Source organism: Antrostomus carolinensis, unplaced genomic scaffold, assembly GCF_000700745.2.
Source record: "Antrostomus carolinensis isolate BGI_N321 unplaced genomic scaffold, ASM70074v2 scaffold269, whole genome shotgun sequence".
NCBI lineage: Eukaryota > Metazoa > Chordata > Aves > Caprimulgiformes > Caprimulgidae > Antrostomus > Antrostomus carolinensis.
In genome coordinates this window covers 41,469-67,641 of record NW_010338990.1, presented here as the reverse complement: position 1 = coordinate 67,641, position 26,173 = coordinate 41,469, and the positions used below count along the sequence as shown (strand labels likewise).

At 37.0% G+C, this 26,173-nt stretch overlaps 1 protein-coding gene across 1 annotated transcript in view; it reads left to right on the top strand.

Annotated features, from left to right (window-relative positions):
* Positions 1–3,647: 3,647 nt before the first annotated feature.
* The window catches only part of LOC104530926 (mannosyl-oligosaccharide 1,2-alpha-mannosidase IA-like), a gene marked incomplete at its 3' end in the record, with an annotated part of 47,398 nt that continues 24,872 nt past the window's right edge, over positions 3,648–26,173 (top strand). The window contains exons 1-2 of the mRNA XM_010175661.1: positions 3,648–3,737; positions 15,215–15,330. Of these exons, the coding sequence (XP_010173963.1) occupies positions 15,265–15,330 (66 nt within the window). The remainder of the gene's footprint in view (positions 3,738–15,214; positions 15,331–26,173) is intronic.

Genomic DNA, 26,173 nt, shown 5'->3' with positions numbered 1-26,173 from the left:
TTTTTTTTTTCCACTGAAATATTTCTTAAAGTTTGGTTTTGTTTTGTTTGTGTTTTTTTCAAATTACTGGTTTTATCTTCTGTTTGTTTTTTTGGATTCACGCATTATAATTTCCTAAGAAGCAATTAGACAAATGTACCTGAGTAGTTAGACACAGCAAGATGGGAAGATATTTTGAAAAAAAAAACCCCAAAAACCAAAAAAACCCAGTTGTTGTTCATTAACATGCAATAATAAATATTATTAGAAGGTAGTGTCTATTGTGTGGGTTAGCTTCCTGTCTTACTGTCTAGGAGTTGACTAACAATAGAGTAATCAGAGTAGTTTCTGTTAAGAACTCACACATGCATTTACAATGCAATATGATGAAAATGTCAGTTAGTTGTAAAAATAAAGGCAACTGAGTACATACAGGATGTCTTGTAGTGTCATGTGCTTTGTTACTGTTTGGGTTGAACTGAACTGGATCTGGAGCTGTTCCTGCCTTTCCCCCTTGGTACTCTGCTACTCATGGCGCTCTGTCTTGGGGAATGAGACAGGACAAAAATGATCTTCAAAACAAAAATTTAACTTGCAAAAATTTCTGTTTCCTGAGCTGACTTGGTGTGGGGATGGATGAGCATTACATCTCTTATGCAAGAGAAGGAGCAGGGATGTGCTGGGAAAAAAGGAAGGGAAAAGGGAAGGACCATGGCAGTACTGTCTTGAGCAATTTAAATTTTGTTATGATATGGCTTCTTTAGGGATTTTGATTCAGACCACATAATTACTTTCGTTTTTTGGGTTTGTTTTTGGTTTGTTTGGGTTTTATTTTTTTTTAAGCCCTTTTGTGTGGTGTTCCCAGATTAAGAATAAACAAATTAAAAGATTCTGATGTGATTTTATGAGAAAATAAGCTTTGACAAAGCATAGAAAATGTCGAGTTCAGTGCAGGGCAGGATTTACCCTGCTGAAGTCTTTGAGAATTGGTATGTTAATGTCTAAAGCTGAGCTTGCAGGTCTGGCACATGATTGCAGGGCAGAGTAAATCTTTCTTGTATAATATACAAAATTATGGGAAAACTGCAATTGGAAAACTAGAAAATATGTTATTCAAATGATCAGTTTCATATGATCTCGATTTTTGAAGCCAGGGATTGGGAATGCCCCATATGCCCCATAGAAACAAAGTCTACCACTTGGTTGTCTGTTACCAGTTCTGCGCCAGGACAAAATGCCTCGTCCTTGGAGAGCTCCTAGGCTGTTCCACAGTGAAGTCAAGCAGGGGACACAGCTCCTGCCATCCTGCATATCCATGCCCTGCATGGCCCGAGACCATTTCCACAGAGCCTGTTGCTCACTGCCTTTCAGCTGCGATCTGACACCAGGCTAACTTCTGGTTGAAAATGCTCACGTATTAAATGCAGATGCCAATTTTTGCATTCGTAAAGCTGGGCCTCTAAGGGCTCTGGAGTAAATTAACATCCCTGAGTTTTCCTGCAGGACAGATGCGCTTTTATAATTCCATAAATAGCAAAGAAATATTTATTCTCACAACTGTAGCAGGTACTCTAGAAAATCTGTTGTCATTTGTTATAGTCTGGTTTAATGCACATTTTTAATTGACATAATTTCTCTATGTGATCTGAGCAAAGGAAAGAGGAAGGAAGAAACTGCACAATTACTATTATCAGCATGTTCCAAGGCTGTTGCTTTTAAATTTAGGATTATAACTGTTATTTAACAGAATTATCCCTGACGCACATGGCCTCGAGAAGAGGTCTAAAAGCAAGGGCAGAGCAGTGTTGTCAGCTGACAGCCTGAAGCAGTATCTTTGAAAAGGTCTGAAAATGTCACTTTTTGTCTAGAAGATGACCTCTGGCATTCCCAGCCCTGCTCTGTCTCGTGGAAGAGGGGAGGAGGGACAACGCAGAGGCAAAATCTGTTATGTAAAGTCAGGTTGCTTGTGGTGGCCCTTAAAGAAGTACTCCTCCTGAGCAGGCATTAAATGTGGTGGTTGGTAAATTGAAGTGTTGGATCTGCTGGAGCGGCAGTGGTCCTTCACCAGGACTGAGAGCTGTGTGCATTGTCCTTGCTGCGTGCTTGGGGAGGGACAGGTAGGCTCCTGGCTGCGTACTTGGAGCACCTCCAAAAAAGGGCAGTTTGGGCTAGGTGTGGCTGATCATGGTGGTAGACAGTGTGAGGTGTCCTGGAGTCAATCCACTGCCTTGGCTTCTGACAGAATGACATAAATTTTTCTTCATTTCCAGATGGAACTTCCTGTGTTCCAGTTTGTGCCTGTTGCCCCTTGTCTTGTCTCTGGGCGCCACTGAAAACAGTCTGGCCCCATCCTCTTGACACCTACACTTTAAATATCTATAAGCATTGATAATATCCACTCTGTCTTCTCTTCTTCAGGCTAAACAGACCCAGGTCTCTCAGCCTTTCCTTGTAAGAGAGATGCTCCAATTCACTAATCATCTTTGTGGCCCTCCACTGGACTCTCTCCAGTAGTTCCTCATCTTTCTTGAATTGGGGAGCCCAGAACTGGACACAGTATTCCAGATGTAGCCTCACTAGGGCAGAGTAGAGAGGGAGGACAACTTCACTCAGTCTGCTGGCCACACTTTTCTTAGTGCACCCCAGGATACCATTGGCCTTCTTGGTCATGAGGGCACATTGCTGGCTCATGGTTAACCTGCTCCACCAGGACTCCCAGGTCCTTCTCCACAGAGCTGCTTTCCAGGAGGTCAACCCCCAACCTCAACTGTGCCTGGAATTATTCATCCATAGGTGCAGGATGCTCTCTACACATGGATGTCCTCTGCTCTTACCCCAGAGCTGCTGTGCTGGGTTCCCTGAGGCAGTTTCCCAAAGCAGTATTTATTTGTGGTGCACCTCTTTATGCAAAACACATTTTTGTAGTGATATGTTTTGTTGTAAAAGTTCTCGGCTATTTGTGCAAAATGACATGTGAAAGTAGCTATAGATGCATACAGTACCATTTGTAGTCACAGAAGATTGTATCATAATAACCTCAAAACCTCTCCTAAGTGTTCTGCCTGCCCACTTTAGCTTTCTTCTTCTGTTATTTTCCATATTGAGTTTGAAACACCTAGTTTTATGCAAAAAAGTCTCTGCCAGAATCTGAAAACTACTATGAGCTTAATTTTCACCTTAAAAATCCCTACTCTAGGAGAAAAAACTTTGTTTTTTACAAAAAAAAAAAAAAAAGTTTACTTCACTCAGTTTCAGTGTTGTATGCTTAAGGAAAAGTCTTACTTGAATTAATATATGATGTGATAAATTCCCTTCCTAAAATTTTGTATATTTTTTTTTTTTAGTATGTCTTGATCATAAGCGTGCAGGTAACAATAGAGATAGACTGAACAGACATGGAATTGACATTACATGAAGTATTGTTATATAAAGAATGAAATATATTCATTAGAAATGTAACATGGTTTTTGCATTAACTACTGTCACTCCTAAAACAGTTATGGCCACTGTTATTTCTGTATTGAGTATTTCATAGTTCTAATGCAGACAACATGAATTTAATTAAGCATTGAATTAAATATGTTTAATATCGAGAATGTTCTCAAGTCAGTATTTGCTGTGGCTTCTTGCTAAATCAACGTTATAATCCTGCTTTTGTTTTCTGATGAAATATGCCTGGGATAATTATAAGCGTTACGCATGGGGATTAAATGAACTGAAACCCATATCTAAGCAAGGACATTCAAGCAATTTATTTGGTAAGTAGAGTGTATTTTTGTGCTTAGTGACGTTAGCATAAAACAGTAAATCAGCTGAAAAGCTTATAGGTGATAAACACGTGTTCTTTCTACCCTCTGTCATGCAGCATAGTGTTTCTTGCTTATGCTATGTATAGAAAATAATAGTAAATGAAGGTGATGCTTTCTATGACTTTCATAGATTCCCTTCTGAATGGGCATAAATGAAGCACGTCATTGCTGCATGATAAAGACGTAGTTTTGTTGCGTGAAATACTGCCCTGCCTTAAACTTCTTCTGTGAAGTGGAACTCATTGACGTCACATTCAATAAGCAGGAAACCAAAACTCTGGGTTTTCTGGTTGTAAAGGGTAAAATCCTTTACAACGAACAAAAGATACTCCCTACAGTCATGAAGGTAGCTGAAGCTGTCTACAGTTCTCAGAAATTTGTTTCCATTCCTTAAAAAAGCTTGTTAATCTATATCAGCCATGCTCCCTTATCAGGCTTTCTGTTTCATGAATATAACCATTATTTGCACCTCTAAATGTTGCAGAGGAGGTGCTTAAATAACGCCCAAATTGTTATCAGTGTAGAACAAATATGAGGCTGAAAAGTTCTAGCAGGAGAGGCACACTGCAGAAATGTAATGTAGTGAGGCAAGACTACTTCAGTGTCCAGGTGGGATGCAGGGCTGGATAAATAGCAGCTGAAGAGCAACAGCCTTCTGAGGAAGCATGAGAAAGCAGTTCTATGAACTGTCACCATCTTCAGTTTTACAGTAAAATAAAGAATTAAACTGTTTGGCAGCAATGTGTGTATCCAAATAGCTTCTGCTTTCCAAACAGAAAGCTGAAAAATTAGCTAATTGCTATAGCTGAAACAAAATCAGTACATTATTTTGATTTTAACAGGAACTTATTTTCTTGAATGTTTGAAAAAGATAGTTTGAAGTGGAAAGTTTCTAAACCAGCCCAAATAGAGCACTTATCAAATCCTCAACTGTATTTGGAAGTTGCTAAGAGACAGCAGTTGTGATTACAAAAATAATTTTGAAAATACAGCATCTTTATTGATCCTGCTGCACTGCTTGTCTACTCAAGGTAACATAAAAATATCACTAGGAAGTTGTTATATAGTTAATTTTTGGACTTTAAACATAAATTGGGTGTTTGAAACCAAAGCAGTTCAGGTGAACTTCACAGTTAACTTGCACTTCTGTTTTCTTGAAAACCAAGGTTTTTTTAATTATCTTAATTAGGATGACTGATAGTTGTGCAATTTAATATCACATTTGAAGAACTGTTTAATGCAACCCTGTTTTATTTGTTTTCATGGACGACAACAAAATGGCACGTGATGTCTTGAAAATTAAAATGCTTAATCTGGTTTCATTGGAATCAGAAGTGTCATAAAAATTTATGAGGTTTGAGTTCTTAATGATATTGCATGGATTCACAGAAAAAACAGTAGATGTACTGACTTGTGAAATTCTTAAGCAGGAGTTCTGTGAATGTTGCATAAGAATAAGTCACTGCAGGCACTATTTAGTGTGATACAGGACAAGTGTTGAATTTGAAAACAAAACTGCCAGAGTCAGTCTAAAGGCAGATCACTTTCTCATCACGGTCATCGAGTATAAAATCTTATTGCTGAGGAGCTTTCCTTAGGAACATTTTCACTCTTATTGATCTTGGTGGCAAATCAAAATAAGCACTGGGTCTCCTTCTGCTGAATTGCTTTACAGAATACACGAGCAGCATATCTGCAAGCAGTTCTGTCTCATAAGCTACCCTTTCCTGAATCCATAATCTCCTTTTGTTTTATTAGAAAAAGTCCTTGTTTCTGTAATAGTGTCCCCAAGTTACATGATCTGTACCTTCATTTTTTAATTCAACATATGCTGCCTTTTTCATAAAGCAGTAAAAGGATGATCTGGTTTTGGGGTTTTTGGGGGGTGAGGGGAGTCAAATAGTTGAACATCATTTTCCCCATGAAAGGACAAACAAGTTTCCTTATCTTTGTTTCTGGTTCTTACTTAAAGAACAAAAACAAAGACATGAAACATTGATTGCAAGTGGTTGACTACTTTTAAGGTAATTCTGAATGAAATTAGTTGAGAATAGGTCACCCCTGTCTCCGTGTCCTGTGAATCTCCTTGCAACCTTCAGAAATCAAGTAAGATCTTCAGCTCCCTGTCATCCATCGTAACTATCTCCAGTTTGCCCTGATCATCTTTTCTACTTGCTTCCAGGTCTCAATTTTTCAAAAATACAAGTTTCTGATTGTCTTACTAGCAGTAAGATATAGCATATTTCATTAGCCAGCTGTTTTGAACACTTCTCCTCCTTTGAATTAGCTGGTGCCATTATGGTACTTTGCATATATTGGGAGTGTCTGTTATGGGATAGAGACTTTTTAAGCACTTAACTGTGGGGAACAGCAAGTTCCAGTGCTGTGGCTCACTGGTGCTTAATGTTGTGTAGCTTACAGACAGTATAGCTCTCCTGATACAGAAAGGGAGAGTTGTTTTCAAATGATATTGCTTCTAAGCTTAATTTTGAAAATATGAATGTTTCAGGCCTTGCTATCATGATAAGTCATTTTGTAGATAGATATCATGGCAGTTGCCTTGATATCTATCTTGATATGCCTAGATATCATGTCTTGTCTTCAAGACACAACTGTCATATCTCTCTGAAACACAAAAATAAGGTGGGCTTTTAAGAAGTGTAATTACACATAGATGTGACTGTTAAGCAATACCATAATGAATTTGGCAACTAAACTGACACTATAAGTCAATGGGGCCTGATGGGATCCATCCGAGGGTACTTAAAGAGCTGGCAGATGTCATAGCGAGACCTCTCTCAATGATCTTTCAATGCTCTTGGGAATCTGAAAAGGTCTCAGTTGACTGGAAGCTGGCAAATGTTGTCCCAATCTTCAAGAAGGGCAACAGGAATGACCTCAGTAACTACAGGCCCGTAAGTCTCACTTTTGTGCCTGTCAGAATTATGGAGTTGTTGAAAAACACCTGGAAGACAATGCAGTCATTGGTTCCAGCCAACATGGGTTCTTGAGAGGAAAGTCCTGCTTGAGAAACCTAATTTCTTTCTATTATAACGTTACCCACCTAGTTGACCAAGGGAAGCCAGTCAATGTAATCTTTTTGGACTTCCATAAAGCCTTCGATACCATCTCTCACAGTATCCTCCTGGACAAAATATTCAACGTGCAGCTGAACACACACACGCTGCTATGGGTGAGCAATTGGCTGACGGGTTGAGCTCAAAGGGTTCTAGTCAATGGGGTTACACCGGGCTGGCAACTGGTCACTAGTGGAGTCCTGCAGGGATCCGTCCTGGGGCCGGTGATCTTTAATGTCTTAATTAATGACTTGGATACCAGACTTGAAGGACTGCTAACAAAGTTTGCCAGTGACACCAAATTGGGAGGAGCTGTGGACACTCTCGAGGGCAGAGACGCCCTGCAGAGAGATCTAGATAAATTAGAGAGCTGGGCAATCACCATTCATGTGAATTTTAACAAGGGCAAGTGCTGGATTTTGCACCTGCGACATGGCAACCCTGGATGCACATACAGACTGGGGAACGAGAGGCTGGAGAGCAGCCCTGCAGAGATGGACTTGGGAGTTCTATGTTTCTATGTTGTTAGGCTAGGGGAAGAGGAATATGGCCAGTGGGATGATGATAGGAGAAAGGCAGGTGATGATGGGAGAAAGGATAGTGAGGACTGGTGGTTCTGACCTCAGGGGAAGAGAAAGCATCCTGCTTTAGCATCTCAGAAATTAATCTCTAGAAATTAAGAGTAGCAGAGCTCTTCTGTAGCAGAGGACTTCTTGACAAACTTTGAAATGACTTTTTTTTTTTTGTCCTAAACCCAGGCTATGAAACCAACTTTTGAAGACAAAGACTTGTCTTGATCTTGCTGGCATTCTGTGAACAGCGTGTGTGGAGGGTGTATTTGATAAGTGGAGGGAGTCTTAGACCCGTAGACTGTAGACATATTCATGTTATGAGCATAAATTGCTTCATCTTACAAGTGTACACTAAAAATAATAATATTTTAGAAAAAGGATGAAATATATGTAAACTGAAATATTTCTATTTCAAGCCAAAGCTGCATACTTGCCTCTGACCATTGCAAAATCTTTTCAGCCATGTAATGTTTTGATTTCCTTTGATTTGTCACTTCAGCTTTTACCATGTTGTCTTGGCAAGTAACGAACATTATTGTGGGGTTTTTATGGTTTACTCCAACTACAAAGAATTCAGTTACAATAACAACTATTTGAAAAGGCAAAAGTGGAAAGTCATCAGTTGTTGTCTCTGTAGCATTCTTATTAGCTTAATTCCATGAAGTGTACAACTATTTCTAGACTCGTCAAGTAAATTGGAATAGCTAAACAACTGTGTGCACCATACCTGTGCATCAGCAAAACAAGGCCCATCTCCTATGCTGGTCTGACTTTTGCTATGAGTACTAGCTATTCTCTGCCCATACCTGGTAGAAAGTAGGTAGCATCCAGAATAAATATGGTAAACTTCTAATATTCTACCCTTTAAGGTTTCAGATTACAGTTAACAGTAGTTGCTAAAATAGAGCTTTATCCATCTACCCTCCTAGTGTGGAAGAAAGTGGCATAATTGCAATTTTGCCAATTTTTTTGCAGTACCTCACCACCTGCACCACCACCTTCCCCAACCGAGGAGCTATTCGTCTCCAAGCATTCTGTACTAATTTTAAAACTAATGAACATTGCTGCACTGGTGGAGAGCTCTTTCTGGAAGTGTTTTTTGCATTTAAGTGAGTGTTACTAAAAGGCTTTTTTAATTATCAGTAACCGTATTTCATGTGTAGTATTGCAAGTTTAATAATACTGTAACTTGTGGGCACGGTATAATTAGTCTCCACAAGTGAAAAAGGACCTTTTCTGTAGGGGAAAAGGAAGGCATTTAATAAATACTCACGATATGCAGTGCCAAAGTACTGTAATTTAGCAAGGTCCTGTTCCTCCCACTTTTAGCCGATTTTTGTAGGTTCTTGTACAGAATATTGAGGTATATGAAAATTTTTCAAAAGCCTGCCAAAAATCATATTCAAAACTGTCTTGCAGTGTACACCAATGTGTATTTTTAAACTCTAAGTTTATTGATATAGCTCCAGAAAGTTAACTGTACATGTATTTAAACAGTAAGTTAATTTAAATGGAAATGCTTCAACATCTTCCCCCCGCAACATCATCTTGTTTCTCTTCACCATTGCTGCTGGATTCCTTGGAATTTTGGATTTCAGTTTGTGGTCTTAATTTTGGAAGTAAGCCTGACATCTTTCCCAACTAAAATAATAGAAACTTGTCTGAAGAATAACAGCAAATAGATGATGGATAAATTACTTGACACAGCATTTGTGAGAAGAGGTCACACTGCACAACTACTTTTTTCAAAAAAGTTGGTCAGAATGAAGACAAGGAAATCTATTGTCTTTTTAGACTTCCAAAAAGCATTTTTGGGGGTTATTACTGGCTTCTTGTAGGGATCCATTACTGTTGAGACCATGCTGGTCTCCCACAGTGCTAGAAAATCAAGTGACCAGAGTGACAGTTTGGCAGCACTGACAAGTTACTTGAGGTAGCTACAGCAATGACAAACTGCGAGCAGTTCCACAAACCCAGAAGGATTCCCTGACAGATGATAATTGCTCTTTAAAATAGCAAATGGGATCTAACATAGCTAAATTTAAACTGGCACATAGTGGCATGGGAGATACAATTATAAGTTAATACACAGAACTGGCGGACTTGAACTTAAAATAAGTAGTAAGAGTTGAAAACTTTTCAGTATGGTATATGGAGACCTATAACAAGTGGCATAGATGGGGTGAATAAGGATTTATTGTTCCTGCTGGGGAACGATACCTTTTGTTAAGGGGTGGAAATATCAAATCAGTGGCATGTTCAAACAAACAAAAGTAGGTGATTCATAATGAAACGTGTATCTGAGCTGCATGAGTGCCGGAAGTGTGGTGGATGACAAAGGCTTCCATGGAAAGCAAAGAGACGAGCAATGGAAGAAAAATTCATTGAGCTCTATTAAAATACAAAGGCACCAGATCTGGCTCTAAAATGTACAGATATACAAAATACCAGAGATTGGAAGAGTATTCTAGAAATATCACAGCATTGTTTCATGTTAGACATATGAAAAGTTATATCTGTAAAAAATTGAAAGTATTGTTTCTTTTCCTACTCTTACCAGCTGGTAATAGTGACTGAAATTAAAAATGTTAGTGTTGCTAGGGGTTTGACAGTACTTGAGTACGAGTTTCATATTTTGGCATAGCATGCTTCAATAATTAATCACTCTTGACACTTTAAATTGCTAATGATATTGGATAGGAACGTTTTCAGTGAACTTTAGAAAAAGGAAAACAGTGTTTTAAGATTTGAGTCAGCTTTTGAAGTTATACTTAAAGAAACATACAGCTCTATTAAAAATGTTAATTTAGTCAAACCTATATGCATTTTTTAATATGTTGAGAATAATATAGTTCAGAGTCATTACTGTACAATGTATATACATACAGAGCTGAAAAAAATCAGATGCTTGATTTTTTAATAATTTGCATATTTAATATTACAAAATACCTGGCCTTATTCCCCATACTAAGAAAGTCTGAGCTGATCTTAATGGCCAGATTAAGAAAAAAATTGTGACAGATTACATTTCTGTATTTTTGGCTGGAATTTGAGTTTGAAATGACAAACTGGAGGAATATTTCATAGAGAACATCTCCTTTGACTGAGCTTCTTCAACTTAAAATAACTAGAAGGTGACAGGACAAGTTTGCCTCACTGGTTGGAAACAATGAAAAGTCTAAGATGATCAGGGTGGGGTTGAGTGCAATTCAAATACAGCTATGTATAAAGTTTTCTTTTTCTTTTCCACAGTAGTACAAAGTAGCCCTAAAAAGCAGTTCTTCTGACAATAATAGAGGAAATATATTTTTGAACATTTGCACTTTTTTAAAGGGTTATCCATTATTATTTGTATGTGCTGAATTTCCATTACATTGAAAAATTACAAATATGAATGGCCTATATTAATTTTCATACTTCATATTAGAAACACAAAAAATGTAACTGTTTTTTCTGGAAGAAAAAAACCAACATTCTACTCACCTAGAGTTATGCAAGAACAAGAAATCCTAGTTTGTGACACTTGTTGGATGGTGAACTGTTATAGGTGAGGGAGCTGATGTATAGCATGACCTGAGGCCACTTCATAGTTCATCTTTCCTTATCTTCCATTTTTGTCATATGCTTTGCCCCAGTTTCCTTCCAGTCAGCATATGACACAGTCAGAAACAGAAAAGCAGTTGAATTCGAGAAGAATAAGGGGCCTGGCTTCCATCCTGTTACAGACAGTGCATTAGGACACGTCTGAAATTTTTCTCCACGTAATATTCTGTATGATATTCTTGCAGATCACAATTTTCCATCTGTTTCACATATATGTATGCATATATATGTCTGTGTGTGTATATGTATCTCCAAATATATTTGATGGTGAGGAATGTGATGTTCTGGAGAGCCAAACCTCAAACTTGGTACACAAGGGATGGGAGGAAAGTTGTAAACAAACTATTAAGTGCACATTGATTCTGGCATCTCTTGGCTGTATTCTGTTTCAAACTCTTTTGGCAAAAATACAAGCCATGTCTAATAGCCTGGGCTACACAAATAAAAGCTTCTTTTGGCCCACCCTGCAAACAGTTTGGCCATAAGCCAGTTGTGGTTCTTAAACCATATGGCCACATAAGCTCAGTCACAGAGCTGTGCTAATAAGCTTGTCATCCATAGCAGTTCTCCCTGCAGTGACACCCTGGAAACATAAAAGTTATTCATCGTCTGATCATTTTTTTTTTATTCTGTTCTGCCAGCTCCCCACCCCTGAGGCGCTACTCAGTTCTCTAATGTAATCTCCTTTTCTTATTTGTGTGCACATACCTTTGCATTGTTAGATATTAAAAAGCATACTGCTTAAATGGACCCACTGTGTACAAGCCAGGGGTGACCTAGACTGCTCTGTGCTTTGTATCACACTATTCTGAAATGCTGGGTAATTAGCCATCTTAGTTAATCATCTACAAATCTTGTTAGCAGTGGGTTCTTTATTTTCTTCCAGACTGTTGCTTAAGATTTCAAGTGTTAAACTGGGAAGGATGCTGCTGGAGAGTCTGCTTGAAGTTTCATGTTGACTGATTTATTTTGCTTTCTCTTCAGTTAACTAGCTTGTAGGCTATTTTATGTGTTCTCTATTAATCACTTACATGGAATAAATAATGGTGTTATTAAAGAGAAGAGAGAAAACCAAGCAGGTTTAACAAAGGAAGGAAAATGGAGCATATATGAGTTCTTGGTCTGGAGGTTTTGGTAGAGACTAATAATGTTTCACTTTGGTAGGCTTGTACATCTGGTTATCTCTTATAATCAAAATTACTCACTTCAAGCTTATGTCTTATGAATTTCAACTCTGTTTTCTTTACCTTTAGTATTCTATTTTTTGTATTATCTGCCAACTATATCTGTAATTACCTGAGGTGTATGAATTTGCTCCAAGAATTGCTTGTGGCATCTTCATTCTGCTTAGGGCAACTACGAAACTCTGCCATGGTGATTGCAGCCTTGCTGGCACTTTTTGTAACCCAGTGCTCACTGTTGGTCAAATTACAGCAGTACCTTAGGTGTATAGCAAAACAGTCCTCGTGTCCATATACTGTGTGTCATATGAGTGTGTATTGTAATTGCCTAGCAATAATCTGCCTCTTGTAGACCATGACTGCTGTGTAATTCCTTGAGAACATTGTGTAGGAACTAACATGAATAATAACTGTATTTAATAATTTATGTGGTGTGCTTTGAGAAGCATAGCATATATAAGCTTGTGAAATATTTGATCTTATTCCACAATAAGAAATGTTCATTTAACTTCTTTCCATTACTTCCCCTCCTCCCCCCCACCTTGTTTGTCTGACTGGTTATAAATGAACTGTTCAGCTACACAGTTTCTTTAACACTCTTAAGTTTGGATTATCCTGTTGGCTAACTTGGTGTAAACTGCAGCTGTTCACAAGTCATAATTCTGGCCTTTAAACTGATATACTTTAAAAATACCTTCTGTGTTCTTATATCTTTTATGAAGAATTTTGAAGTCTAACTGTTCAAGACAAACTTGACTATTTAGTTGTCACATTCATTGCTTTATTCTGTTCTCTAGAGCCTTCAGAATAATAGCAAAAGTTGTTTCAAATAAAGTAAGATCTTCTTGAGATTCTCTCATTTTCTTCTGTCTGCCTTCTTCTGTCTATGCTCTAAGCAGGCCATATAACCCAGATTTGGAAGAAAAAAAAAAGCATAGGAAGCAGGTGACTCCAAGGGCAATTTCTTAGTAAGGTTCAGTTCTCCTTTTCTGACTCAGTAGTGAGTTGCAGCTCAAGTACTAATCCTTAAAATTGAAAGCTCAACTGTTTAGAGATGGTGTTAGCTGTATTACAAGAGGATTATCACAAAGAATGTCATTGCACGGTGAGCCTATCACAATCCACTCAAGCAAATCAGGTTATAGATGATTTTTCCGTAAGTAGAGCTCAGTTGTAACAGTTCACCTGGAGCTGCTTTTGTTGTACGGAATTACTGAACATCTCCAGAGCCTTTGCAGTAGTGTTCTTGAGCACATGTCCTCCAGCAGTTTTCCACAATCGCTCTATACAAGTTAATTAGTCAAGTTTAAAGGAATGTTTTTTCCTTTAATATGCAAGAAAGACAGCCAGGCTCCAAATAAGCTCTGGAAACATGTGATATCCTTCTTGGAAAAGTATGCTGCAGTTTTATTAGTGGAATATCTGGAGGAAAGCTTATAGATTACTTCCTTCAGAGTAGGAAAGGGTCATTCCAAAAAGGGTGGTATAAGCAGTTAGCAGCTGCTAAAACAGAGAGAGCATCTGGTTCTGTTAAATGTACCAAGTAACATTTACAATAATCTCAAGTATTATTTTGTTTAAGATGATACAAATGGAAAATTATTTTCTACCTGGAAGCTTAAGTTAAGAAAGTGATGTCAATCCTGCTTTATGGAAGTCTCCAATCACTCTTCCATTTCATGAGGAAGCAGAAAAGTTTTATGGTAGTAAACACAAGAGTCAACTGAAATAGTGGATTTCCTACTTAAGTGTGAATAATTCAATTCTGATACTTGATTAAAAAAAAACCCTAAGTTTAGTTTTTAATCATATATTTCAGAGGCAGGATGATAAATTCTGTAAAGTTAGTTGTAGCTACTGTCTTTGTATTCACCCTGTACAATCAATTCCTGAACGAGTCGTAAACTATCCACTCTAGTCATTAGTCCTGCTGGGAGAGAGATTGGACCTCATGACTTCCTCTGTTCCTTGCAACCGAAATTATTCTGCAATTCTAAATGTTTACTTCTGTATTTAAGGTCTTCTCTAAAGAATATCTCAATAGTAGTTTGCATTCATAATAAAGATTGCTGGAGCCAAATTCATAAATATAAAATTAAGTAAAGTGGCTAAAGCTTAATTTTTTATGCTATTCAGTAAGTAGGAATTCAAACTCTTCTTAGACAATAATGGTGTTTAAAAAGGTCTTTGTAAATTTGAAGGAATCATGGGAAAGTCATTTGAGTGGCTTTATTTTCTCCCCAACCATCCACATTACCCTTTTCGTACAGGATCATGAACATTTAAACCATGTCAGAGTGAACATACTGATCATATTTAATCTTGCAGTGTTAGGTGAAGGCTAGTAAATTGACTCTTATCCATCTCCAGAAAGATGCTGCTTTTGCAAACAACCAGAACTTGCTCTGAAAACCGATGTCTGTCAGTCTATCCTGAGCTGAGAAATTCAGATGTGGGCAAGTTTGCCTTTGCTCCCCCAGTGCTATCCTGTGCATTTTGCATGGTGATGCACAATATCAGAAAAAATGTTTTTTCACAAAGGATGCTTCCTAAAGGGCTTGCTTAACTGAAATGTGATCACTACTTATCAGCTTCTTAAAGCTTTATGTAGTATAAAACCAAAAAAGCAACTGATTTTCTTCACTCCAAGTTGGAAGAAATGGTCATTTCTCCATTTACTGAGACTCGTTGTCTTCTGTGCATCTTTTACAGTGAACTGTTCCATCAGTGTTTAAAAATGCAAAATCATGTCTGCAAAGGCAGTGCATCAGTGCTCTTCAAAGCTTCATCAGTGGACAAAATACTTAAATATTATGATGCTGTATTGTGACATGGCAATCAAAGTTAAGGCTGTGAATTATTAGTTGCCTACTTGAATACTTACAAGCACAATTTTTAATTGGATTTTGAAATTAGAATTAATTTAAATTAATTAGGTCTAACTGAAAAGCCTTCTGTTGGAAAGTAAATCACTGTCTCTTCATGTATTTCAGGTAACATACAAGGAGCAACAATTGTGGATGCCCTTGATACACTATACATCATGGAAATGAAAGAGGAATTCAAGGAAGCCAAAGAGTGGGTTGAAAAAAACTTAGATTTCAATGTGGTAAGTAATGTTGCTGATTAACATTTAAGAGGGGCCAGTTGAGGACTGAGTTTTAATATTGCAAGCAAGAAACAAGGCTACAGAATTTAGATCGTTGATAGATAAAACAGGGCAGGAAGCTGAAACATATTAAACTTATTGTTCTGCTTAGACGCAGTTTTTCACTCCAAGAGATTTAGGTAGATAGGAGGCAATGAGCTGGACTGAAGGAAGGAAGGACAAAGGAATGGAGTATTATCATTGTAAAGTAAACAGCAGAAAAAAAGCCCTCTGGATAGAAGAATTGGGACACTTCAAGCATTAATTTTGTAGTTATGTAACCACTATACGTTTTCACTTTGTGAAATCTTCCACAAATTAGACTTGCATTTTAAGAAAGCTACACACCATACATACAACTTAAGTTCCTTCCTGTATTCTGGTAAAGTTGAATCCCACAAGTTAGGCTGAACTGTTGACACAAACTGAGCTGCTTTAGTCTTATGAGGCAGCAGGTCATGACAACTGCATGTACAAGTCATCCTATTAACCGGTAAATATGCAGCTAAGAGCAAAGTTCATTATTAATTTTTTTATTCTAGAAAGGCCCTGAACAGGCAAGAGCCTCTGTAAAACTTCAAATAAATTGAGAAGTCTTGGTTTTGGGTTTTGGTGGGTTTTGTTTTGGTTTGGTTTTTTGTGAGCCAGGGTATGAGTACTGTAATTGCTGGGTACACAGCTAATATCGGTGTAGTAAAGTAGGAAAGTATTGTAGGCACGATACACTGAGCAGTCAAAAGCTCTTGTAGTTGATGTGCATAATGGTAGAAACACTTTCTGAAAACAAAGTACTCTTTCTAATATGTTATGCAAAAGTCAGGATTAATTAGCTTCTCCTACATGCTTGAGAATCAATTATCATTTTAAAAAGGAGGAGTTAATAAGAGCGGATATTATAAAGTTTATATGAGCAGCAATTTAGTGTGCATTTATGTTTACATTAATAATGTAAATAAAGGATATTAAAATGTGCTGCTGAGTAGTGTCAGATGTCTGAATGACATGCTAGCTTTATCTTATACATAAGATATTTTTTTCCTAAAATAAATTTTGTAATATTAAATTCGTGTCATACTAGCTTAGCATTATTAAGGTCTTTAAAATTATAAGAAACAAAAACATCATAGAAAACAGCAAACTCCACTCTGAAGGAAGAAGTGAGCACTGCTTGGAGGAACATCATAAAGCATTATAGAGTGATTTACATTAATAACACAAAAAAGTTTGGTTTTACATAAATCTTGCTATACTTCGTACTGGAAAGTTCTATTTCTAGATGGTATTGCCTAAAATTTCAGTTCCTCTTGTTAATTTATGTACTTTTAAAAATGCTTAATAGCTATGAAGTCTTTCAAAATGTCTGAAATTTTGTATTGCGTTAGTCAGTCAATGCAACAATCCAGCAGCTTTACCGAAATTACTTTACAGATAATACGGATATTCATCAGGAACAATATCTTGTTCCTGATATTCCTGTAAATAGCTGTCTTGAGTTTGACACCTCGCAAAATTATTTTCATAATACTTCATAATCACATAGAATTCAATTTATGTTGGCATCAGTAATGAGGAGATGAATTTTCCCAAAGTGGAACAAGGAAATGAAAATAAATAACCGCAACACCAGCTTTAATAATTGACATCAGTTTGTTTAATGGCTGAATTGTTTGAAGCTATTCAGCTTGTGCTCTTGTTTAATTTTCCACTTTAAATAAAAGTTCTAGTTTCAAATGCTGCTTTGTATTTGTATCTTATAGTTTCAATTTGGAAAGTACTTAACACAAAGAACAGCAAGCCCTCCCTTTTGTGTTTAAGCATTTATCATGTATCAGTCATTACTTGACATTTTCTGCGTTAATGTTTTGTACACTCTTAACTTGCTCCTGTTTTAGAAACCTTTCTCCCATGAAAGTGATTTAGGTTTTAGTAACTGACATTCTGATATATCCTTAAGTGTTATTTCTTGCAAGTACAATAAAATGTGTTTCTGTTTGCTGTTTGTGGTTGTTTCCTGGGCAGTAACTGCTTAATCATATTTTGGGGAAGCATGTTTGGCCCTTATTTGTACAAATCAAATTAGTTTTTCTTTCCATTTAATCTTGGAACTACACTTTTAAAATCTTAATTTTTCTTTGAGACGTCCTTTACAAAAATAGCTGTGACTGTATTATGTGACAGAATCTTCTCTTTATATTCTGCATCAATACAACAAAGCAAGTGTTCCTCTATAAAAGTCTGTAATATGTCAGATAGTCATTGTACGTGTTGAACTATTTGGCCAGCAGACGATCATTCTCATCAACTGATTATAAAAGTTTCCAAATGTTACTTTGTAAAGTAGGCACTAGTTTATCCATATAAAAGGATTTATGGAATAAAGATGACTTAATGGGAAATGGCATAATCTCCACATGTTAGATTTCAGTCCCTCAATTCAGTGAATTAATTGTCAGGGTTACTCTTGTTTACCTTTCTGAAGAAAGCAAATTGTTTTGATTTTGAAGGAAAATTCTAGATAAGTGCCACCTTTCTCAGCAAACTTGTGCATTTTGCTAAGCTTGTGAGTGTTTGGAAACTTCCCCTTTTGGAGTATAACATGCTTAGGCTATTTTTATTATAGCTGGAGCTGGTAGCCCTGTAATGTCATAACTGAGATATCCACATTGCAATACTTGGAGATTTTGTCTCTCGTAACTACTGAAATTCCTCATATTTAATACCTTGCTGAAGTTCCAGCCAAACTGAGTAGTCCTTCAGGAATTAAGTTGCATTTCCTGATTCTGTCAATATTTTAAGTGATTTAGACATACTCGGACCTTTGGAAAGAGTTGACATTTAGCAGTGGCTAAATCCATGGCCTTTGCGTCATGGATGTGTGCTTTGTTTTCCATTAAATCACTTAATCTCTGTGGGGGTGTATCTTTGCTCTTCAGTTAATATAGCTGAGGATTTGGTCTGACCTCCCCACGCATGCTGCTGCCTGAGCACCCTTTTCGCAGTGCTTGTGCACGGCCCTGCCCGGGTCTGCCCTGGGCCGGGCTGTATATCAGCGTGTTGCAACAGAGGAAAAAGGAGCCAGGCTTTCCTGGGGAGCTTTGCTGTTTCCTAGCTACAGCTACGCATTGCTGTGTGCTTCCCTGGTTTTATTTTTTCATTATTTGCTTTAAGACCTGTGCACACACAGAGCATTCATACCTTACTGAAAGAGTTTCTGTACCATCACCCAGCTTCTGCTTCATGCTGAGGAGGGAAAAGCTATCAGTCTCTGCAGTGCGAGGGATGAACCATAATAAATCCATACTTGGGAAAAGAGATTGGAAGAGAGGGATCTCAATGAGACGGATGTAGGGGTCAAGAGTCGGGGAGTAGTGGTGCAGGATCTTGGCATAGCACTGAAGGGCTGGGAGCTGCTAAGTACTGGAATTGATTGTGCTTCACTTCTACACCCAGATACACTCCAGCTTGTTTAGGATGAGAGACTAAATGATCCGTCCCCCTCTTCTTCAGCCCTGCTAAACGCCTTCCCTGCAAAAGGACAGTCTTGCCCATACTGCATACTGAGAACAGTCCTTGGCCTACATGGTGTCCTAAAGTGTGCCTGGGTATTGGTTGGAACAACAGGGGCCCAAACCAGACCAGGAGGTGCTGACAATTAAACAGTATGTGGGACAGTGCTTGAATTCATGCCCTGACCCACTGATCAGCTGTCTGACGTGAGTGTAGTCAGTCAGGACCAGAATGGGAACAAGGTACGGAGCAGGAAGCCACATGCTTGTTGGGAGAAGAGGAACATGGTTTCTTCTACCAGAAGATTTCTCAAAGGTGAATTTGGATCCAAACTGAAATAACCTTGCTGTTAGTTATTAGTGGATTTTGCTTTGATTGCCTCATCCCTCTCTGTTTTTATTCAAAATAAAGGTTGGCAGGAAGTTATGATTGCTCGGTCAGTTGAAAGTGGCAGTAGTCTGTGCAATAGCTTTATCGATGTGAATATAATTTAGCTGACTTCAGTTGACATTTTGTGTGAGCGCTGACTCATCATGCATTATCCATCTCATCACAGCTACCTTCCTTATTAATGGCACAGGATGGATCAACCTAGGAAAGAGTTGATGATGTGCTGTGGGCAAAGTATGAAGACTGTTTCATTATTTGCTCTTGAAGATAGGTACTAAATGAGTTGAGGAACTGCATAAATAGAAGGGAGTGAGTAAGACAACAAGGATACATTGAGGACTGTGTCCTGCCAGCCCTCCGAAGCAAAGCTGTTTACAGAGATCAGTCAGTCACTGTATCTGGTTTTATAAGCCACCCTGAAGCCTGAAGGCTCACCTACCAGTCCTGATTTTCATCTTCATACTTAGCTTTACAAGTATCTATTTTAGTATCTATTAAAGTAGCTCTGTGTGCAGCTTTACGCATGTAGAAGCTTTGCATGTAATATGCCTACTATTTTGGGAACTAGAAAAGAGTGGAAAAAGTATAGAAACTTGAAAATATGTTTATCCCTACTACCATGTATAGATTAACATAGCCATTTTCCAAGATCCCAGAGTAGCAAGTATTATTTGGATGTAATTATTAATACTTCCAGCATTTATCTTTAACTCCAAACTGTCTGTGGTGTGGCAGTTAGTAGCAGGACAGACTTTTAGAATCCAGATTGTTTATTTCAAACTTTGACATTTACAAATTTAAATCCTGCTATTCTCAAACTGTAGGTATTATGATTGATTTGTAATTATATTTAACAGTCCATAACTTAATGTTCTGGCTTGGAGGCGGGTGGTTTTTGAAGCCTTATTCTTGGTGTTTTTTTCTCTTTAAGTGGGAAAACCAGCATGTTTCCTAATATAACAATTTGCAACAGGATAGCTTTCCTATTTAAAAAAAAAAAAAGTGTGTAGGAGTGAATGGACTTCAAGTAAAAGCATAACAGGTCTGTGAGGAAGCTTAAGAAAGCCAGCAGTTGAAAGTGGTTCTTTAATTTCTGGGACTATTTGTTTACTAGTTTGCCACATAACTTGTCAGTACACTCTAAATGCCAGACTTCAAAATGACTTGATTTTGTTTTGATTATGGATAAGAAATTATTTTGATGGGCTAAAAGGAAATCTTGCAAATTTTTTATTAAATGAAGTTGTTACTGCTAGAGTTTGTTAGTGCCTTCAGTAACACTTTATTTTTGTGCCTGTTTGGTTTGCCATGTGGGGACTTCAACAAGGTTAAATAGCATGTTATGCAATAGCCAGGCTTTGATATTTGCAATAAAAATATTGCTAAAATTGTTTTCCTTGTCTGTGAGAACGGAGCACTTAAGCAAGCTGCTACTAAATTTCATTTGTGGAATATGAATGAAACTTTTTTTTCCCCCAGTACTACAAGTAATTAAAATGTTTAATTACAGTAGCTTAACATGAGCTATTGTAGTACTCTTTTTGTCTTCAGCATGCTTCCTGAACTGCTTGAAAATGCTAAGATATCTTGTTGTTCCCTACCTTTGTGCTTCAACAGGGGGTTATTATTATTTAATAGCAATAATAATTACAAGTCCCTCACATTTAACTAGAAAAGTGAGCCCTTTGTGTCCTTTTTTTTTTTTTTTTTTTTTTTAAGTCTAGAACTATGTACATTGTTCAGCCTGCAGGATATGGGCTGTCTGCAATGGTACGATATGGTATGTGGGCGTGGGAGAGTCACTATATTCCTTGTACATAGGAGCAACAGGTGGAAAGAAATGTAGATGAAGTGACTGAACTTCTAGTACACTCTTGATGAGACAAGAACAGGAGAACTGAAGGAAATAAAGTTTTGGAAAGAATCTGTGCAATAAAGACCAAAGCAAATTATTTGGTATGATTTGCGGCCTTATTTGGATCTCTATAAAAACTTAAGAGAGTAAGCTCTTTCATAAATAAAAATTAAGGTGACTTGATCATTGTGAATACATTCATCCACTTAAAGCACATACAGCATTTTCTCCAATTGAATTATGAATGGCAGAGCAAGTACTAGTGCTGATGAGTGCCAGGTGGAAGCTGATACTAGATAAATAAAATTTACTTATATTTCAAATGTTGCATTTTTAAGTGAGGTTGACTTCCTATGGTAAAACATAGATGGAAATTGTTTTGGCCTTAGTCTATGAATTTGTGGAAAGGAAGACTTTCAGGAATGAGAAGCGTTAAGGAAGTGATCCAGAAGGATATGAATACTGATTTTTAGAAAGCTGGAGGAGTCCAATAGAAGAAGAGCTTCAGGAGACAGTAGTTTTGTTGTCTGAACAGTTCTTTGAGCATTAAATTCAACTAAAGTTGGTTGAAGCTTAAGCAGTTTACCAGTTGTAGACTTAATCCTCTGGTTTACAGAAAAGTGAGGGAAGTGAAGTGGTGATGTGCAGTTGAGATCAGATTGGCCCTGTCATAGATTTGCAAATAAAATACAAATGCAGAGTAACACAAACTAGCTAATCTAACTCTTGGCGTTCTCCTCGCCCCCTCCAGTTGGGTAGTATTTGTTGCGTTTTGAAGATGTGGCTTCCTAAGGTGTAGTCAGCCTCCCTTTCTTTAAAGGGAGTTAGCTTAATAGGTTTACTAGTTAAATCTAGTAAAATCTAAAAAACCCTTATTTTAGCATTTCTTCTTGTCAAGACAAAATGTGGTAACACTCAGTGTTTCATCCTTTGATTGTAGAGACTTGCTTATTTGCATAGCCTGAGTTTGAGAAAGAGCAGTCTCCACCATATGTAAATAAGTTAGGTTCACTTTGGTGTTATGTGTTTAGCTACCAATGTAAAGGATGTTACATCTCTTTTGTCAACATAATTCTGTGTTTAGAAGCTAATCAAAGAAACCAGATTAAATTCCATAAAGTTGTCACAGTTTTGTTCTTGTACCATGTAATGGATACATATGTTGCTTTTGGTTTTCTGTTTCTCTAAGTACAGTGAGCAGCAGTCACAATTGCTCTAGATTGGACTATCCCATTTATGATTCACTTTTCAGAAGATCAAATAGTGAATGATAAATTATTGATCAAGTGTAAGATGAAAGAACAAATTACTCATATACTTCAATTAACATAAAGCCCTGGAAGTAAAACAAAAATATGTTATTCCCAATATACGTATCACTTTCCCAAGCATCTACATACTTTTAGAATCCTTTATAAAAGGGAGGCCTCCAAAATTAGCAGCCAGAGCAAGATGATATTGCATAGGAACAGTAGGAGGTTAGCACAGACGTGTACTAACAAAGCTCTTTCAGATATTGTCGTACGCAGCATGTGGCCATGCAGTCTAATTGGGGTACTAATGAAAATATTGTAAATTAGAGATTATATCTACCCAGCTGGTCTGTTATCTTATATACTTGGGATCTTACAAAAGGAATATTGTAGTAATTTTAAAATAAATATGTCCAGTAATTTCTCCTTACAGAAGTTCCATTAGATAGAATGGAATTAATTCAACCACTTCTCAGACCTGCTATGTAATAATAAAATGATGGTTTGAAAGAGAAGGCTAAACGTAAAATAAAAAATAAAGTAAAATAATTCTGTCCTCTTCAGCTGGTAAAGTAGAAGCTTTGGAAAGTGCAGGTAAAGGTTTTTCTTGTATATTTTGGTACTGTTAGGTGCATCATAAGATATTTGTGTACAGCTGGATCTGAGAGCAAAATAAAGAATAATATTGCTTACTTAGGGTTTGATTGTCAAGTAGAAATATACAGACTTATTTGTGCAAACTGTATGTGGATGATGACAAAAAATATGAAGAGAGGGTAATGATTAGAGTGTGGCATCTTAAATGTGCAATACAAAAAATTTAAAAAATCAAACCAGAAAGAAGGGTAAAGTTGGTGTAGCAGAGATCAGCTACTTTTAGGACAAGTTCACTTTTCTTAACAGACTACTTCTTCACCAAACTTTGCATGTAGAGATGAATGTTTCTTTGACATTAAATTGTAAAACATCTTTAACTGTTTAGCAAATTGCTATAATTCCTGTGCTTTCTGAGAATACTACTAGCCTGGTATAATGAGTTTAAGAATAACTATGTATTAAGCATACAGCTTTCAAATCTACCATTAATGAAATGTCTGTCCATTTAATTAATTGCATCTGCTTCAGTGGCTTGTATAAAGATGCTAGTAAGAGATGAGAATTTTGAACAAAGGTTCAGGGACGTGTACAAATGAAGCATTCGAAATCTGATAACATTAAAACAATGGTTAGCTTCAAGAAATGTCCTAAAAGATCACTACTTCAGCAAACATTCAGGATTACAGTGCAATTAATCTCTGTGGTTTGACAGTAAAATCTTTATTCACATTACTTCAAAGTCTTCTTTTTGTCTATAAGTGCATTCCAGAAGTAGATGTCAGTGCATACATACTGAGCGTTTCTTAAAAGGCCTTTGCATTCCTTGAAAGATAGCAGTGATTTGTGAGTTAAGTGGCCATATTGAATCCAGAAAGGCAAAATGTATGGTTTGGGAGACAAAATATTTAGCTCATATATCACTCAGTTTACTTTGAGCAATTCAAAATCAAAAAGTAATTTAATTCAATCCTTACAGGAAGCACAAGTGTCTGGGATATCTGATTAACTCATTTCCTTGTCTAATACCTGCCTTTTTACAGCTTCAACTTTCCCACATCAAAGTTAAGTTCTTGGCATGTGCTGAGGCTCAGGATTGAAATGGAAAGAGCCTGAACTTTGCTTTTCTCAAGTAAAATACTACTTACAGGAGTTTCAGCTAGCTCAAGCTCCAGGGGAGAGAAGCTGCCCTATGACTCCCTTAATCATCCTTTCTTCAGTCAGATCAGATCAGCCTTTCTTCAGTCAGATCAGTTCTTTACAAGCTGTTTTATGCATTGCATTTAGTTAAGGTAGACTTCTTTATTTAATGTAAAGTCCTTATGCAGGTAGTATGCCTAGCAGGCGTACGGCTGTACTGTCTAGTTAGTTCAGATTTCTAGAGCATTTAAATGTTTTTATATCCATCTCCCCAGGTTAACCATATACCATGATATAATAAAAAGAAATGCACAGAAATTACACTAGTTAAAGTTGAAGTGAATGCCTGTTTCTAGTTACTTCATTCTCCTTCTTGCTGGAGTTGGTGTGACAATGACTGAACACTTGGAAGCAGAAATATCAGATTCATTTTGGAAAGAGAAATTAAGCCTCTTGGGTTTTTTTTTTTTTTTTTTTTTTTTTTTTTCTTTTGTAGTTTCTTTTGGAAAGAATAAGAGTAGACCAGTATTGGGAGAGCATTGAGTGAGGACAAACCACAGTGTTTTAGTACAGTTAAAATAAACTTGGAAAATTGTTATATTCTAGACAGTGCAAGACAGCAGGATAACTTTTTCAGTTTACAGTGTTAACACGTGATGCCAGCTGTGAGTTCTCAATAGGCAGATGTGTGTGATGGCTTTACCTTGACTGCCCCTTTGAACTGAGCTCGTGTGTATAAAAAACCTACACAAGTACACACATATATACTATATGAATTATATATTAATCAGAGCAATTCTGTGAATGAAATTATAATCCTCAATTTTTAGAGGGGGAGATGCAGAATTGATTTTAGAGAAGAAAAGTTAAATGCCTGAGAGTAGATGGGCAAGCACTGTAGCAAGTCCATAAGTATTTCTTGAAGTCTATACCTTTATAACTGATGAAACACTGAACTCTCAGCAATGTGTCTAGATGCCTTTCCTTAATAAGAGCGCCTTGTAAAGTGAAAAGCATGAAGTAATATTTCTATTAAGTAACCTAGTGCTGTTTTCTTCTGCAAAGGCAGTTTACTATAATTTAAAATCCATAGAAAACAGGGAGCAACTTCTTCCCTTCCTATGTAAACAGGCATCTGAACGTTTAAACTGGGACATTACAAAAAATAGCTGAATGAGAAAAGCCTGCAAGTCCTTTGGAAGAAAATACTGCAGCTCCACCATGCATTGATTTATATTGAATATATCTATAGTGTATGTCAGGAAATAGAAATTGGAAAAACAACTCAACAGAAGCAAGAGCAACCTAGAACACATGAAAGTCAAACACCTTATTTACATGCCCAAAAGTTTAGAAGACTGGCTGCTGAGTACCATTTTTTTTACAGAAATACAAATATATAAAAAGTAGTATTACATTAAAAAGTGAAAATTAAGAAACTTCAATAGATCAGCTTTTCAACTGAATGCCCGTTGAGTGGATTGAATGTTGTGTGTTGGGCTAAAATTGGAATTGACTTGGTAAAGAACAAGAGAATGCAGTGATCATCATTTAGGTTTGAGTTTAAAAAGGCAGAGAAGAATGTGCTTTGAGTTTTGAAATAGATAATGGCTGTATCTTTACTGCTCAGTACAACAAACCTAGTCTCTCATTTGTAAAGATGAGGACAACTTGGGAAGGTTCATCACTGTAATAGCAAAAGATATCTGCTTCCTGGTGAATACACACCATGATTATGTTTTTATCATGCACATATAATTGAATCATTCTAATGTTACCTTGCATTTTATAGTAATCTATATTTAGGCTTGAGATAGGAAAATTGGTATGACATTCTAATAATGAATTTCTTATAAGGTGTCTAAGAAACAATGATGTGAGGTGTGAGACAGAGGATCTAAGAGCACATTTTGTGTCTGAGCTCAAAATCTGCAGGGAGGAACACAGATACGTAGATTTATAGAATGGCTTATGTCCAAGTGGAAGAGATGAAAAGTTAAACAGGATGAGGACAATAGAGAGGATATTTTGTTAACATGAGGAAGAGAAGGAAATACTTTTGAAT